The sequence below is a fragment of the Miniopterus schreibersii genome, assembly GCF_964146895.1.
Source record: "Miniopterus schreibersii genome assembly, chromosome: 11".
Classification (NCBI taxonomy): Eukaryota; Metazoa; Chordata; class Mammalia; order Chiroptera; family Miniopteridae; genus Miniopterus; species Miniopterus schreibersii.
The window spans coordinates 16,581,034-16,593,865 of NC_138111.1; the positions used below are offsets into that span (position 1 = coordinate 16,581,034).

General features: G+C 41.7%; 1 protein-coding gene and 1 pseudogene across 4 annotated transcripts in view; both read left to right on the plus strand.

Moving 5' to 3' along the window:
- ECPAS (Ecm29 proteasome adaptor and scaffold) overlaps positions 1-12,832 on the plus strand; it is an 85,914-nt gene that overhangs the window by 8,551 nt on the left and 64,531 nt on the right. Inside the window, exon 1 of one of the 3 annotated variants that reach the window (XM_081150685.1) lies at positions 394-490. The exons of the other annotated variants lie outside the window; for them this stretch is intronic. Coding sequence (XP_081006811.1) covers positions 469-490 — 22 coding nt within the window. The 5' untranslated portion in view covers positions 394-468. Of the gene's footprint in view, positions 1-393; positions 491-12,832 lie in introns of those variants that run through there. 3 annotated transcript variants of the gene reach the window in all.
- On the plus strand, positions 6,391-12,702 carry LOC308564005 (phosphatidylinositol-glycan biosynthesis class W protein pseudogene; annotated as a pseudogene). Its single transcript has 3 exons — positions 6,391-6,423; positions 11,217-11,908; positions 12,137-12,702. The product of its transcript is annotated as a phosphatidylinositol-glycan biosynthesis class W protein pseudogene (transcript).

Consider the following 12,832-nt stretch of genomic DNA (forward strand, 5'->3'; position numbering starts at 1 on the left):
ATTTTATTTATGAACATGTTTCTTACTCTTTCTCCAGTTTGGTAATCACTATAATTTCCCCTTATTCTGAGTCCGTGAAGTGGGGCATCAAGTAGGAGATCTTAGCATAGAAATGAAAAGGGTTTTTTTTTTTTAAAAAAACAACTGGCCAGGTAGCTCATTTGGTCAGAACGTCATCCTGATATGCCAAGGTTGCGGGTTCGATCGCTGGTCAGGGCACCTGCAAGAATCAACAAATGAATGCATAAATAAGTGGAACAACAAATCGATGTTTCTCTCTCTCTCTCCCCCTCTCTAAAATCAATCAATAAATATCAAAATAAAAATATGGTAGCTGTGAGTATAAATCTTTTAATTGTTTTTTTCCTCTGGTGTTCTAAATAATAGATTCTTTATACAATTGCATGTGTACGAGTGGATGAACATACCATTGGTGATCCAGAGGATTTTTTCAAGACTGGATAAACCATGTATCACATTGATTGTAGAGGTTAGTAGATTTAGTTCCTTAGGATGTATGCTTTTTTTTGTAGTAGCCTTTAAAAAATGCAGTGGTTATCAAGCAGCAGTTTCCTCTCTAGATCTTCATGGGCTTTTCTCCTTTTCTAGCTGTCCTGAGAGAATCCATTTAGTTCATATTATTTTGTATAGACCTGAAGCCTCTATTCTCTGTCATCACATAAACATAAGTTCAAAAAGTTAGCAAGAAAAAGATAAAACTTCAAGATGTTGCTTAGCAGTGTGCACAAGGAAAAGACTATGAGTGTTAAGTTTACAAGTAGTATTGTCTACCCCAACCACAAAAAATGATTTTGCTTGCTCCAGGAATGTCATCATGGAGTTATTTGTTTTGTTTGTGAAAAGAGGTATTGAGAGAAGTAGCGTTCTGGTAACTGGGTAGTCCTAATTCTGCCATTTTGACTTGCCCTGTGATGGAATAGCCACTTGATTCTACTTTGTTCTGAGACTGAACAAGAGTATGGTGTCGCTTTCACTCTTGGATGATACTGGATGGTCCTTTGATTGAAACTCTGTACATTCAGATTGTAATTCTCAGGTATCATGAGCTCAGTATCCTGAGTACCTGGGATTTTGTAGCTTCAATCCAAAGGTGCATTTTGTTGCTCTCTTCTAACTTAACTATTGGGTTCCCCCTCCCCCTGTGGATTCTGCTTTTCAGTGTGTATATTGCTGATGGTGATGTATGATGCCTTAATTCATTTAGGTGGAATTATGAAGGATGCAGTGAATGGAATATTTTATAAACCAAAGTTCAGCTTGGAACAACTTTTGCTATTTTACATATCTTCATTCCATCACAGAGAAATGGAAAATTGGGAGGTTGGAGGATTTGTTTAGAATTGTTTAGGAGATAAATGAGGACATTGTTTATTCATTCTTAGATTCTTTCTTTTTTAAAGCGTTTGGGTCTGCAATAGATGTGATGTGTTAATGTCATTATGATATAGTGAAAGCAAGCAGGTCAAACCACAAATGCTGGGATTTAAATAGTGACTTAAAGAACATTCTAGAGTTTGCATATCAAAATGAGCATGGTCCTAAATAATTAGCTACTTTGGGTGGATCTTAACTATCATACTTGACTTTTATGCAGTCTGAACTCTTGCATAGTATATATTATCTCCTCTAAGCTAGCTTTCATAAGCTAATCTCTCTGCTCATCAGTTCACTAACACTAATTTCTAACTGGGTATCTGCCAGCTACTGTCTCTGGGGGAAAGGGCCTCCTTGGGAGGTGGGAGTGTTTGTGGACCTCAGTGCATCTAGAGTCTGGCACTTTTTCATTAAATTTAGGGTACAGATGCAGGCTGCTCTCTCCTCACTTGGCCCAACCCTGCCAAGCTAGCCCAATGACTCCTTCCCTCCTTCTTTGTGTGTGTGTTAGGGGAAGAAGGGGCAATAGGGGATGGGCTGTGTGAGCAGGGAGGAGTAGCCTTGCTATGGGCTATGCTGGGTTAGTTGGTAGGGGTCTTCAAGTAGCCTGATACCATATGTAGATGGCTAGGACTTCTGAAGAGTCAAGAGAAGAAAGACTCCCCTTCCCTGCTCAAAGCGTCTAGTCACTAGTGCATCGTGATGCAGAGGTTTCTATATTGGAGTATCTGCCTGGGCCATGGAGGTAAGACTGGTGGGAAGATGGCCTGATTGCCATATTTCAGGATGGAAGGGGTGCCAGCAGGGACTGTGTTAGCAAGAACCTCTTGCCCAGGACATCATTGTCTGCAAGGGTTCTTATTTGCCACCCCCTTGGGCTGACTTGGTTGGAAGGAGGCAACTCCTGTAGGAACCATGATGATTTGTCTCTTTTTGGGAATGGATCCTCTCCCCATCTCTGACTTAATATATTTGTTAGTGTTAGACTTCCTGGAGATTCTCCTTTTAAAGTTCATTTGCATTTAATGAGTTCCTTTATAAAAGGTGGGGGGGGCAGGGAGCAAGCCTGTAATTAAAAACTTAAGGAGTAGCCCTGGCAGGTGTGGTCCAGTTGGTTGGAATGTCATAGTGTACACCAAGAGGTCTCAGGTTTGGTTACTGGTCAGGGCACATACCCAGGCTGCTTGTTTGATCCCAGGTTGGGGTGCGTAAGGGAGACAACCAATCCTCCCTCTCTCTCTCTCAAATCAATAAAAGTATATCCTCAGGTGAGGATTATAGACAAACAAACAAACAAAAAATCTTGAAAACAACAACAAAACAAAATTAAGGAGTAGAGATTACAGTTCTAAGCATTAATTCCTAAAGAAATATCCTGCTGACCTCATTTGGATTTTGGCAAGTATTAATTAGAGTGGCATTTAGTAAATTGAAATGCTACATAGGAATCAATAGATGATGTGGACTAGAACTACCAGTTAGTACCTGGTCGGATTTATAAGTCACAGGATTTATCTACCAGGAAATATAGGGTGTTATATACAGAATCCAGGTGCCAGCCAGAGCTGCCTTGTTCTTCATGATTTCAGCCTCAGACTCCTGATTGCAGAGTATTGTCAAAGCTCAGGGGTATTTATTCCCCCATCACATCTAATTTTTGTGAATTTCCTAGAATTTAGTTTGCTTATGCTTTTCTTACCCTCTGGGCTCCCATTTCTGAAAATGATGTTTTGGTTCCACCCAGGTCAGCTTGGGCATGAAACCCCGTTTTACTGGTGTGCACACATGATACACTTTTCCAATAATTTCAGGAATTTAGTTAACTCTTGAGGATGTGGTGAGTCATGGGGCAAGGCCTTGCTGGGGAGCCTTGATTTTCCTCCCCTCTGTTTCTTTTTCCTTTCTCCCTTCCTTCTCTCTGCAATAACTACTGCACCCCTCCTGATGTGGAGCAGAACAGTTCCAACTGCCTCCTGCCTTCTCCCCTCCCCCCACTGGGGATCGAGCCCGAAACCTGGGCATGTGCTCTGACCGGAAATCGAACCATGACCTCCTGGTTCATAGGTTGACACACAACCATTGAGCCACGTTGGCCAGCAGGCTGCTTAATTTTTTTTAAAAAAATATATCTTTATTGATTTCAGAGAGAGGAAAGGAGAGGGAGAGAGAGAGAAACATCAGTGATGAGAGAGTCATTGATCGGCCGCCTCCTGCACGCCCCCCGACTGGAGATCGAGCCCGCAACCCAGGCATGTGCCCTGACCAGGAATCGAACTGCGATCTCCTGGATCCTAGGCTGATGCTCAACCACTGAGCCACACCCAGCCAGGCTGCTTAATTTTTAATGTATTTTTATAGAAGTGGGTCTTTTTTTCTTGGCAGAGACCTTCCGTTTGTTTGGACCCAGTTGTGAGCTGGCTTAAGCAAAAACAGGGCACTTACTATGAGGAATCAAGGAGTCTACGGAAACAGGAGGGGCCTTCAGGAGGGGTTTGGAGCAAAGGACTGGAAGTCATCCTGTTCTTCCAGCTTCTCTCTGTGCTTCCCTGCCATTCTTTCTGCAAACCAGCAGAGCAGTTTCTCCGATTTTGTGTTCCATAGGGTAGGCTGAAGATGCCTATGTCATATCTCTCCTGGCATGCTGTTTCAGGTCCAGGTGATACTGTTGTAATAACCTGGTTATTATTTAACAGGAAAGGAGTAAAGGGGAGACCAAATAATATAGGCATGCCATTTATACAGCTTTGCCAAAGGGCTGTATTTGATGTTCTCCAAGTCTTTTTCCTGCTGATCGATGGGACTGGACAAAGGCAGTTGGACTCATGCCCAGTGACGTCTGAGTTGACTGTGGGAAGGTGCTTTCCTGTCATTCACACCTGGGAGTGAGTCAGTGGTCAGAATAAGCATGGCCACTGCAAGCTCAGAAACCTAAATATTTAAACTTCTAAACAAAGGCGCCTCCTCCCTCCCCTCCCTGCTGGTGTGCCAGGTTCCTGCCTCTCCTGTGGAAGGGGGCATGCTCGCCCCTGTGCCCATGTGGCTCATGGCCATGTGGGACTTCACACAGTGAACTAGTGGACTTTAATTAGCGTGGATGCTGACCTACATCCGGCTGCAACATGGCCCTACCTGATTTTGCTCAGTGGTTAGAGCTTTGGCCCACGGACTGAAGGGTCTCAGGTTTGATTCCAGTCAAGGGCACTTTCGTACCTTGGTTGCAGGCTGGATCCCTAGTCCTGGTCTGGGTCTGTGCAGGAAACAACCAATTGATGTGTCTCATATGGATGTGTCACCCCTCCCCCCTTCCACTCTCTCTGAAAAGCACTGGGAAAAACAGCCTCAGGTGAGGATTGAAAACAACAAAAAAACGTGGAAAGGAAGCTCTGGACACTGACTGTGCTTTTGGCTTTGCTGAACTCACCCTGCTGTACCTTTTTCAGGACTGGTGTAAGGGGCATGGGACTTTGGAACTTGAGAATTGTAACTCCACGCAAATAAAGCCTTTTACCACATCTCATTCTCTCTTGCAAATCTTAGAAAACTCATTTTCTAAAGATATTGCAAGAACCTTGCTCCCTTGAACGATGAAGTTCAGTTCTCCAGCAACACAGGCTCTCAGGGAGGCTTGCTTCTTTGGTCCCAGTTCTGAACCTAAGGAAGGGGTGAATTGAGTGAGGGGCCAGTTCTGACAACATCGGCTGTAGCCAGGGTGCTGTCATGTTGCACATAATTCTAGTAAGACTAGCATCCCCTTACAGTAAGGTGTGATTTAGCATGCTGGAAAGAGCGCTGGGTTGGAGTTGGACTGCCTGGAGTTTGAATCCGAATCCTGCCACTTACCACCTTTGTAATCTCGGTCAACATTTTTTTTTTTTTTTTAATCCCCACCCGAGAACATGCCTACAGAAAGGGGCGGGGGTGGGGCGGGGACAGAGACAGAGAGAGACATCAGCGTTAGAGAGAAACATAGGTCGGTTGCCTTCTGTACATATCCCTCCAGGGATCAAACCTGCAACCCAGGTATGTGCCCTGAAAGGGAATCGAATGCAACCTTTCTATGCGCAGGGTGATGTTCAGCTAGCTGTGGAGTGGCTTGGGCAATCTTAGTCAGCATTCTTAATGAATTCTAGGCTCTCTTTCCTCATCTGTTAGTTGGAGCTAGTATCACCTACTAAAAAAATAGTGCTTTAGAGTGAGGTATTTGGAGGGTAAAGAGCTTTCTAGGTTGAGCTTATGAGTCTGTGTCTTGTTAGGTTGAGCTTATGAGTCTGTGTCTTGTTAGCTTGGTGACCTTTGGCAAGTCAGTTAGATACGGAGCCCCAGTTTTTCATGCATAAGTGCAGACAATAGCTGTCTACCTCACAACGTTTTTTGAGGTTCAAAAGGCCATGAGAAACTGCGTTGTGAGTATAATGTATTTACATATGTGTGAATCAGAAGAAAGTGAATCTCATTAGGGAGAATATTTCCTTGTGAAATTATTCTATTATAGTCTAGTATATTTCTGTGCTAACTTGACAGGTCTTTCTCAGAGTATCCTCTTAGCTTTAGGATATTAATTGATTTATGATGCAGTAGGTAGTGGTTGACATTTTCAGCTTTCTCTTTCAGTCTCATCTTCTAGTTAAGGCCTCTAAGTTGATTTGTAATTTAAAATTTACTTTCATATTTAAAAAAATGTTCTTTGTAGAAAATTTAAGTAACTTAAAAAAAAAGTCTGAAACATGTTACCGGTGGAAGTGGAGTTCTTGGGGTATCTCGAGGAAAAGAATTTCCTGAGGTCTTCACCAGAGGATGGGGTTTCATGGAAGGCTTTATGATGTAAAATTAAGGGGGTTCCCTTCCAAGGTTTCATCTCTGTCCAATCCTGCCTTCAGCAGGGCCAGAATTAACATCACTGCCTGTAGTTTCTGCTCCGTATTAAAGTACAGTTCAGTCCAGCATCCTGCATGTGAAGTCTGAACGGCCGTGGGCCAGGTGGTTGCTTAAGACCACATGGCTATGGAGAGAGAACACGCAAGTGCACAGGTGAGTGCAGGTCACAGAGCAAGAGAGAGCAAGAGCAAGAACTAGAGAGAGCACAAGAGAGGGGGAACTCTGGGCATTTTAACCAGGAGCTTAGATTTTGCATGCTTCTGATAGGATCCACCCTCTAGCCAATCCATTGTTCCCCAGGCTAGACTGACAGGCAAGCACCTTCCTCTGTCACCCTGACTTCACTACACATGCCCTCATCTCCCCCTTTGTTCCATCCCTTCCCCCAGGGATCTGCAGGGAATGGTCTGGTGGCTCCCCGGGGAGCATGAAGCTGTAGCTTCCAGGTGAAGCTGCCCAGCTGACCATGGTTATAATATTTGGCCTCCCCTTTGCTCTCTTCCTGTTATTAATATTAACTAGCTAATTACAATAACATTCTCACCCTGAAATATAACCACTTTCTCTTTTTAAATCACACAAATTATTCATGTTCATGAAGTAAATTAGTGATGACATAGAATTAAGCAAATAAGCCAAAAAAGAATCCTGAAATTCCAGCATGCGGGGATATTCGGTACTTTATAGTCTTTTCCCTACTCTTTGTGACACTATATGCTTTTCTTGTGTACTTTCCAAGCAGGGTTTGGATGTTCAAGCTGTCATGAAAAGGTGACACCTCTAAGGAAACAGATTTATTTCTTTTTCTTTATGTGTTTTTTTTTCTTAAGTGATGCTGTGAGTGAAAAACTAGTATTTGCCTTTTGTAATCCTGTGAGAAAAGAGCCTTTTCTCCTTAACTTGGAAGTCAAAGTTCTATTTTTTCAGACAGAAGGGGCCCAACAAAGGGAATGCACAGTGAAGTTGGGGTGACTAGGGAAGGTGCCTGTCAGTCACACCTGGGAACAAAGATCATTGGCCAGAATGGGCATGGCTACTGCATGCCCACAAAGATTTGGGAATACATAACCCCCCAAGTAGAAATTCTCGGCTCCCTCTTGTTGGTCCTGGCTCTTACTCTTGGGGCTCTCTCGTTCTGCTTCCTTGCATTTGCCCATGTTTCCTCCATAGCCATGTGGCCCTGTGAATCCCACGTGCAGTGGACGGATGGGCTGCAACAGGAAACACAAATTAAGCTAGCCTGGTGCTGTATTGGACTATGCGGACATGGAGTGGAAACTCGGGACACTTGCTTTGATTTTATCCCTGTTGAAGCCCCAGCTACACTTCTTCCTTGGTGGGCCAAGGGAAAATGGGACCTTGGGATCTCGGGTTTAATTCCATGCATATAAAAATCACTTACTCTCCCGTGCGAGTCTCAGAAAATTCTTTTTCTTGGGATATTGCAAAAATCCTACTCCCACGAGCCACAGGTAGGAACGAAGACCTCTCCCCACCAGTAACACGTTGACACATCATAATCACCCAAAGTTCATAGTTTATGTTACAGTTCACTCTAGGTGTTTTATATGCTATTTGCCTGGACAAATGTATAATGACATATGTCTACCATTATATTATATGGAGTGTTTTCACTGCTCTAAGAATCCTCTGTGCTCCTGCTGCTCATGCCTCCCTCCTCCCAACCCCTGGCAACACTGATCTTTTAACTGTCTCCATAGTTATGCCTTTTCCAGAATGTCATATAGTTGGGAGCATAGTATTTGACTGTATGTAGCCTTTGCAGATTGGCTTCTTTCGCTTAGTAATATCCTTGAAGGTTCTTCCATGTCTTTTCATGGCTTGATAACTTATTTCTTTTTATCGCTGAATAATATTCCGTTGTCATGCACCAATTTATCCACTCACCTACTGAAGGACATCTTGGTTGTTTCCAAGTGTTATGAATAAAGCTGCTATAAATATCCATGTGCAGATCTTTGTGTGGACATAAGTTTTCAACTCCTTTGGTAAAAACCAGGGAGTATGATTGCTGAATTGTATGGTAAGAGTACGTTTAATTTTGCAATAAACCTCTAAACTGTCTTCCAAAGTGGCTGTGCCATTTTGTATTGCCACTAGTAAATGTTCTTATTTTTGTTCTTCTATATTCTTTCAAGTTCCTTTTAAGCTTTAAAATTCTGTGATTTAAATTTATTTCCTCATCTTTGAAACATGGCTTCAAGCAAACAGGGCTTCAAACAAGCAGATATTTAAAATTACTCTGTATATTTTTCTTAAAAAATGTATCTTTATTGAGGAATATTCAAAGAATACGTGAAAGCATGAAGAAGAAAAATCACTGATGTATTTTCTTTCCCTTTTTATATAGCTGTATCATAAAACAATTCTTATGGTATATGACTACTTTTTAAAATAAATATTTCAAGTATGAAGAAAAGTATAGAGAGTACTCTTAGGAATATTTATCTGTGTCCCACCCACCTATGACAGATCTTTGCATTTTTTGCTTAAGGTCTTTCTTTAATTTTATTTGTAAGAAATAAACATTACAGATACAATTCAAGCTCTCTGTTACCCCTCACAGATTTTTCTTTCCTTCCCCCTTCTTTCTTCTCCCTTTTCCCTTCTCCCTTCTCTCTTCTCTCTTCTCTTCCCTTGTTGCGCAGAGTTGTCATTCCTGTATGTATATATCATATGCAGTGCACACACTCACACATACCTATCACATTTGAAAACTTTACATAAGTGGAATAATATTGTATGTATCCTTTTGTAACTTGCTTTCTTTGCTCTTATTTCTTTGGATATTGCCATGTTGGTCCATGTGACCTGTAGCTCTTACTTTCACTGTTGTGTGACCTGTCTCAATTTCTTTATTCATTCTGCTATTGACTGACATTTAGAGTGTTTCCATAGTTCTGCTTTTACTGACCCTGTGGCTGTGAGCAGTTTTCTTACAGGTATTTTTTGCTTGTCTCTCCCTTGGGAGAGTTTTCCTCCAGGACTGTGATCCATGAGGACTGAAGAATTACTTCTTGTGCCTTCACTGGGTAGATAAATTGACTAGAGCAGCCTTGTCCCGATACACCGAGGTTGCGGGTTCGATCCTCAGTCAGGGCACATACCAGTGAATGCATAAATAAGTGGAACAACAAATTGATGTACATGCCCTTGGCTGGAATTGAACCCAGGACCTTTCAGTCCACAGGCCAACACTCTAACCACTGAGCAAAACTGGCCAGGGCAGGATCAGAGAATTTAGATGAGCAGGGAAGACGTAGGGTGAGTGGCAGTTTGACACATTCGTGGTAGCTTCCTGTTTGTAGTAACCAGCTTTCTCCAGCGTTGTTTTGTGACCTTTGAATTGGTTCACTTTTCCATTTTGTCATAAATATTACCTGAATGAGACAAATTCTTATGACCTTTTGGTGATCTCTCACAATATGTATATGTAGCATAGTTCCCCAGAGAAAATAGGATCATTGTTGTGGACAGTTGCAGGGTGTAGGCAAGGATTTTTAGACTGAAGGTCAGAAGACCCCATTCTATTTCTTGCTCCGCTATTAATTTGCTCTGTGACCTTAGGTGAGTCCTTAAAACTCATTGTGCTTTTTATGTTAAACAATCTTCAGTCCTCTCCAACTCTCCAAGTCTAGTTAGGAATCTTTTTTTGTACAAGTTTCAAATTAAAATTTTTTTCTTGACTTGGGTGGTAGTTACATAGGTGTTTATAATAATTCATTAAACTGTATGTTTTGTACATTTTCTAAATATTTAATTTCACAATGAAAAAGATTAAAAAACCCCACAAAAGACTAGATCCCTCCACGTGCCTCCCCCCCCGCCCCCCCAAAAAAAATTCCAGCTGGGTTAAGGACTTGAATGCAGAAAGCAAAATCCTAAGAGCTAGAAGAAAACATAGATAAGTAAATATATGTGTCAGAGTCTCCAAGACCACCCCCAGGCCCAGTGTCTTGCTAGGAGGATTCACAGGACTCAGCATATAGTTGTACTCATGGCTAAGATTTATTGTAGGGAAAGGACACAAAGCAAAAGCAGCAAAGGGAAAGGCACATGAGATGAAGTCTGGAAGAAACCAGGTGCAAGCTTTCAAGCGTTCTCTCCCAGTGGAATCACACAGAACATGCTTATTAATTTCTCCAGCAGTGAGTTGTGACAGCATGTGTGAAATGTTGTCTCCCAGATACTCAGTGGAGATTCGGTGCTGGCCACGTGGCCACTTTCTTCCTAACACGTACCAAAATTCCAGTTTCCCAGAAGGAAAGCAGGTGTTCAGCATAAACCATATTGTTTATATAAACAGTTTAGACACAGTGAATCTCATCTTTATCAGTTCTGGAAATAGTGGGAACTATCCTGAAATCCAAGTTTCCAGATGCCAGCTGAGAGCCAGCCCTGGGAAGCAAAGACTTCTAAGGGTAGCAGTCTCATGCTTGCTATGTTAACTCCTTTCTGTAGAATATAATATTTTTTATAATCTTGGAGTAGAAAAGGCATTTTTAAGCATGACTAGAAACTCAGAGGCCATCTAAGGAAGGAATGTTAACTGTATATTTTAAAAACTTAGATAATGAAAAAGTGCTATAGAGTCAAAAGGCATTTGTAATGTATGAGAAAAGGGGGAGATTTTTCCAGTTGCAGTGGGAGACGGGTGGCGGGACCAATGTCATTGGCCCTCTGCTGGGGGGTGCCAAGACCAGCCAGAGCGTGGGAGGAAGAAGAAATGGAACCAGTGTGCTGGAAGTTCCCTGGGCTTGTGCTTGCCTGTATTCTGTGTCCTGTGCAGAGGGCTCCTGTTCATTCTCTCACAGCACTTGCATTTTTTCTCATACCTAGAGAACTTGATTCTTCATTGACTTGGTTTTCCTAATCGTTCCCTGTTGACCACTTTGACCATTTTGTCTTCATTTGTCTACCTTGAGCACCTCACTGTAATTATCTTTGCGGCAAGGCTATTCTATCAAATATACTGCCGGAGAACTTGCTATGCCAGAATGCCTGTCCAGCAAATCCTTGAAAAGTTGTTAAAAATTATTCTAGAATCAGAATACATTCCAGCCATCTCCTGTTTCTGTGTAATTAACAGTGCATTTACTGTTGTTGCCATTTTGGCTGTGGACTTACCCCTTTTCCCCAGAAGATTTGCCAAAACTGAGCTCTGTGTGACAGGAGCAATGGATTTTGGAGTAGAAGGCTTTGTTTTGGGGACTGCAATGGTTTGTCCAGAGATTAGGAGAAAATGTATGGAAGGATCCAGATTTTCTTAGTTTACAAAGTGATTGTACCCTGGTCATTAGTCTTTCAAGGAATAGGACGATTAATCTTTTATAAAGTCCATAGGCTATTAGGAACATTTAACTGAGTATGGAGATCACTGGAACTTTTTTTTCCCTTAATAATTCTGAAATTAATAACATCACAGCTTTTGATTTTTCCCCCCTCCCAAATAAATCCTGGATTGTAGCATTATTGTATTATACCAGCTAGCCCTTGACTTTACTCCACTGAAAAGGTTAATTTTATATGACCCTGATGGCAGTGGCACAAAGGTTGGCTTATTTAATACCTACCTTGGTTGGGATGTGGCACTACACATGGCTAGAATGCAGACAGGGCCATATGAGCTTAAAAAAAAAATCACATGTTGCCTGCCTGGGCGTGGCTCAGTGGTTGAGCATCGACCTATGACCCAGGAGATCAAAGTTCGATTCCTGGTCAGGGCACATACCCGGGTTGCGGGCTCAATCCCCAGTGGGGGCTTACAGGAGGCAGCTGATCAATGACTCATCATTGGTGTTTCTGTCTCTCTCCCTCTCCTTTCCTCTCTCTGAAATCAATAAAGATATATTAAAAAAAAATCACATATCAAAGACTGGGTAAAAGTAGCATGTTCTATTCTACTGACAGCCTTTTTGTATCTCTTTACCAAGTTCGGGTATAAACGTAGAAGTAGCATCTTGAAAAATGGCCAGTGTAGCCTTTTGTATTTGGATAGTTGCTTCTGGCCTGATCCTTCTTAAGTAGCTTATTACTGGGTGATATAATTTTGAGTTTTGCCAAATTTTAATTCAAGGGGCTCTAGTACGATGTTTTTGGAAATTTATCCAGTCTCCAGTCTCCTGCTACAAATAAAAAGCATTCAGAATCTCTAGTCTCCGAAGCTGAAAGAAACCCAGTCTTTGTTTAATCACAGCTATAAACAGAAACAAGTTGATTTTTTTTTCTTGCTGTCAAATATAACAACTGGCCTAATCAACCTTTTGGTAGATATTTTACAAAGCAGTACCTTCTGGGCCTTATTTGTGCTCAATCTGTGTGTTTACCAACTGTTTAATTACATATATGCTACACTTGCAAGATAAGACTAAAATTTTGGTGATCATATGGGGGTTGGATATATGTGTTTGAGCTATTAATGAAAAAGAACAAATATTAAATGTGAAGAAAATGGGCTTTGGCAATCCAGTGTTAATTGTTTTATTATAAAATTAAGAATTTCAGTCCTCTATAACAGTAATGAGGCTTAATATTTTAATGT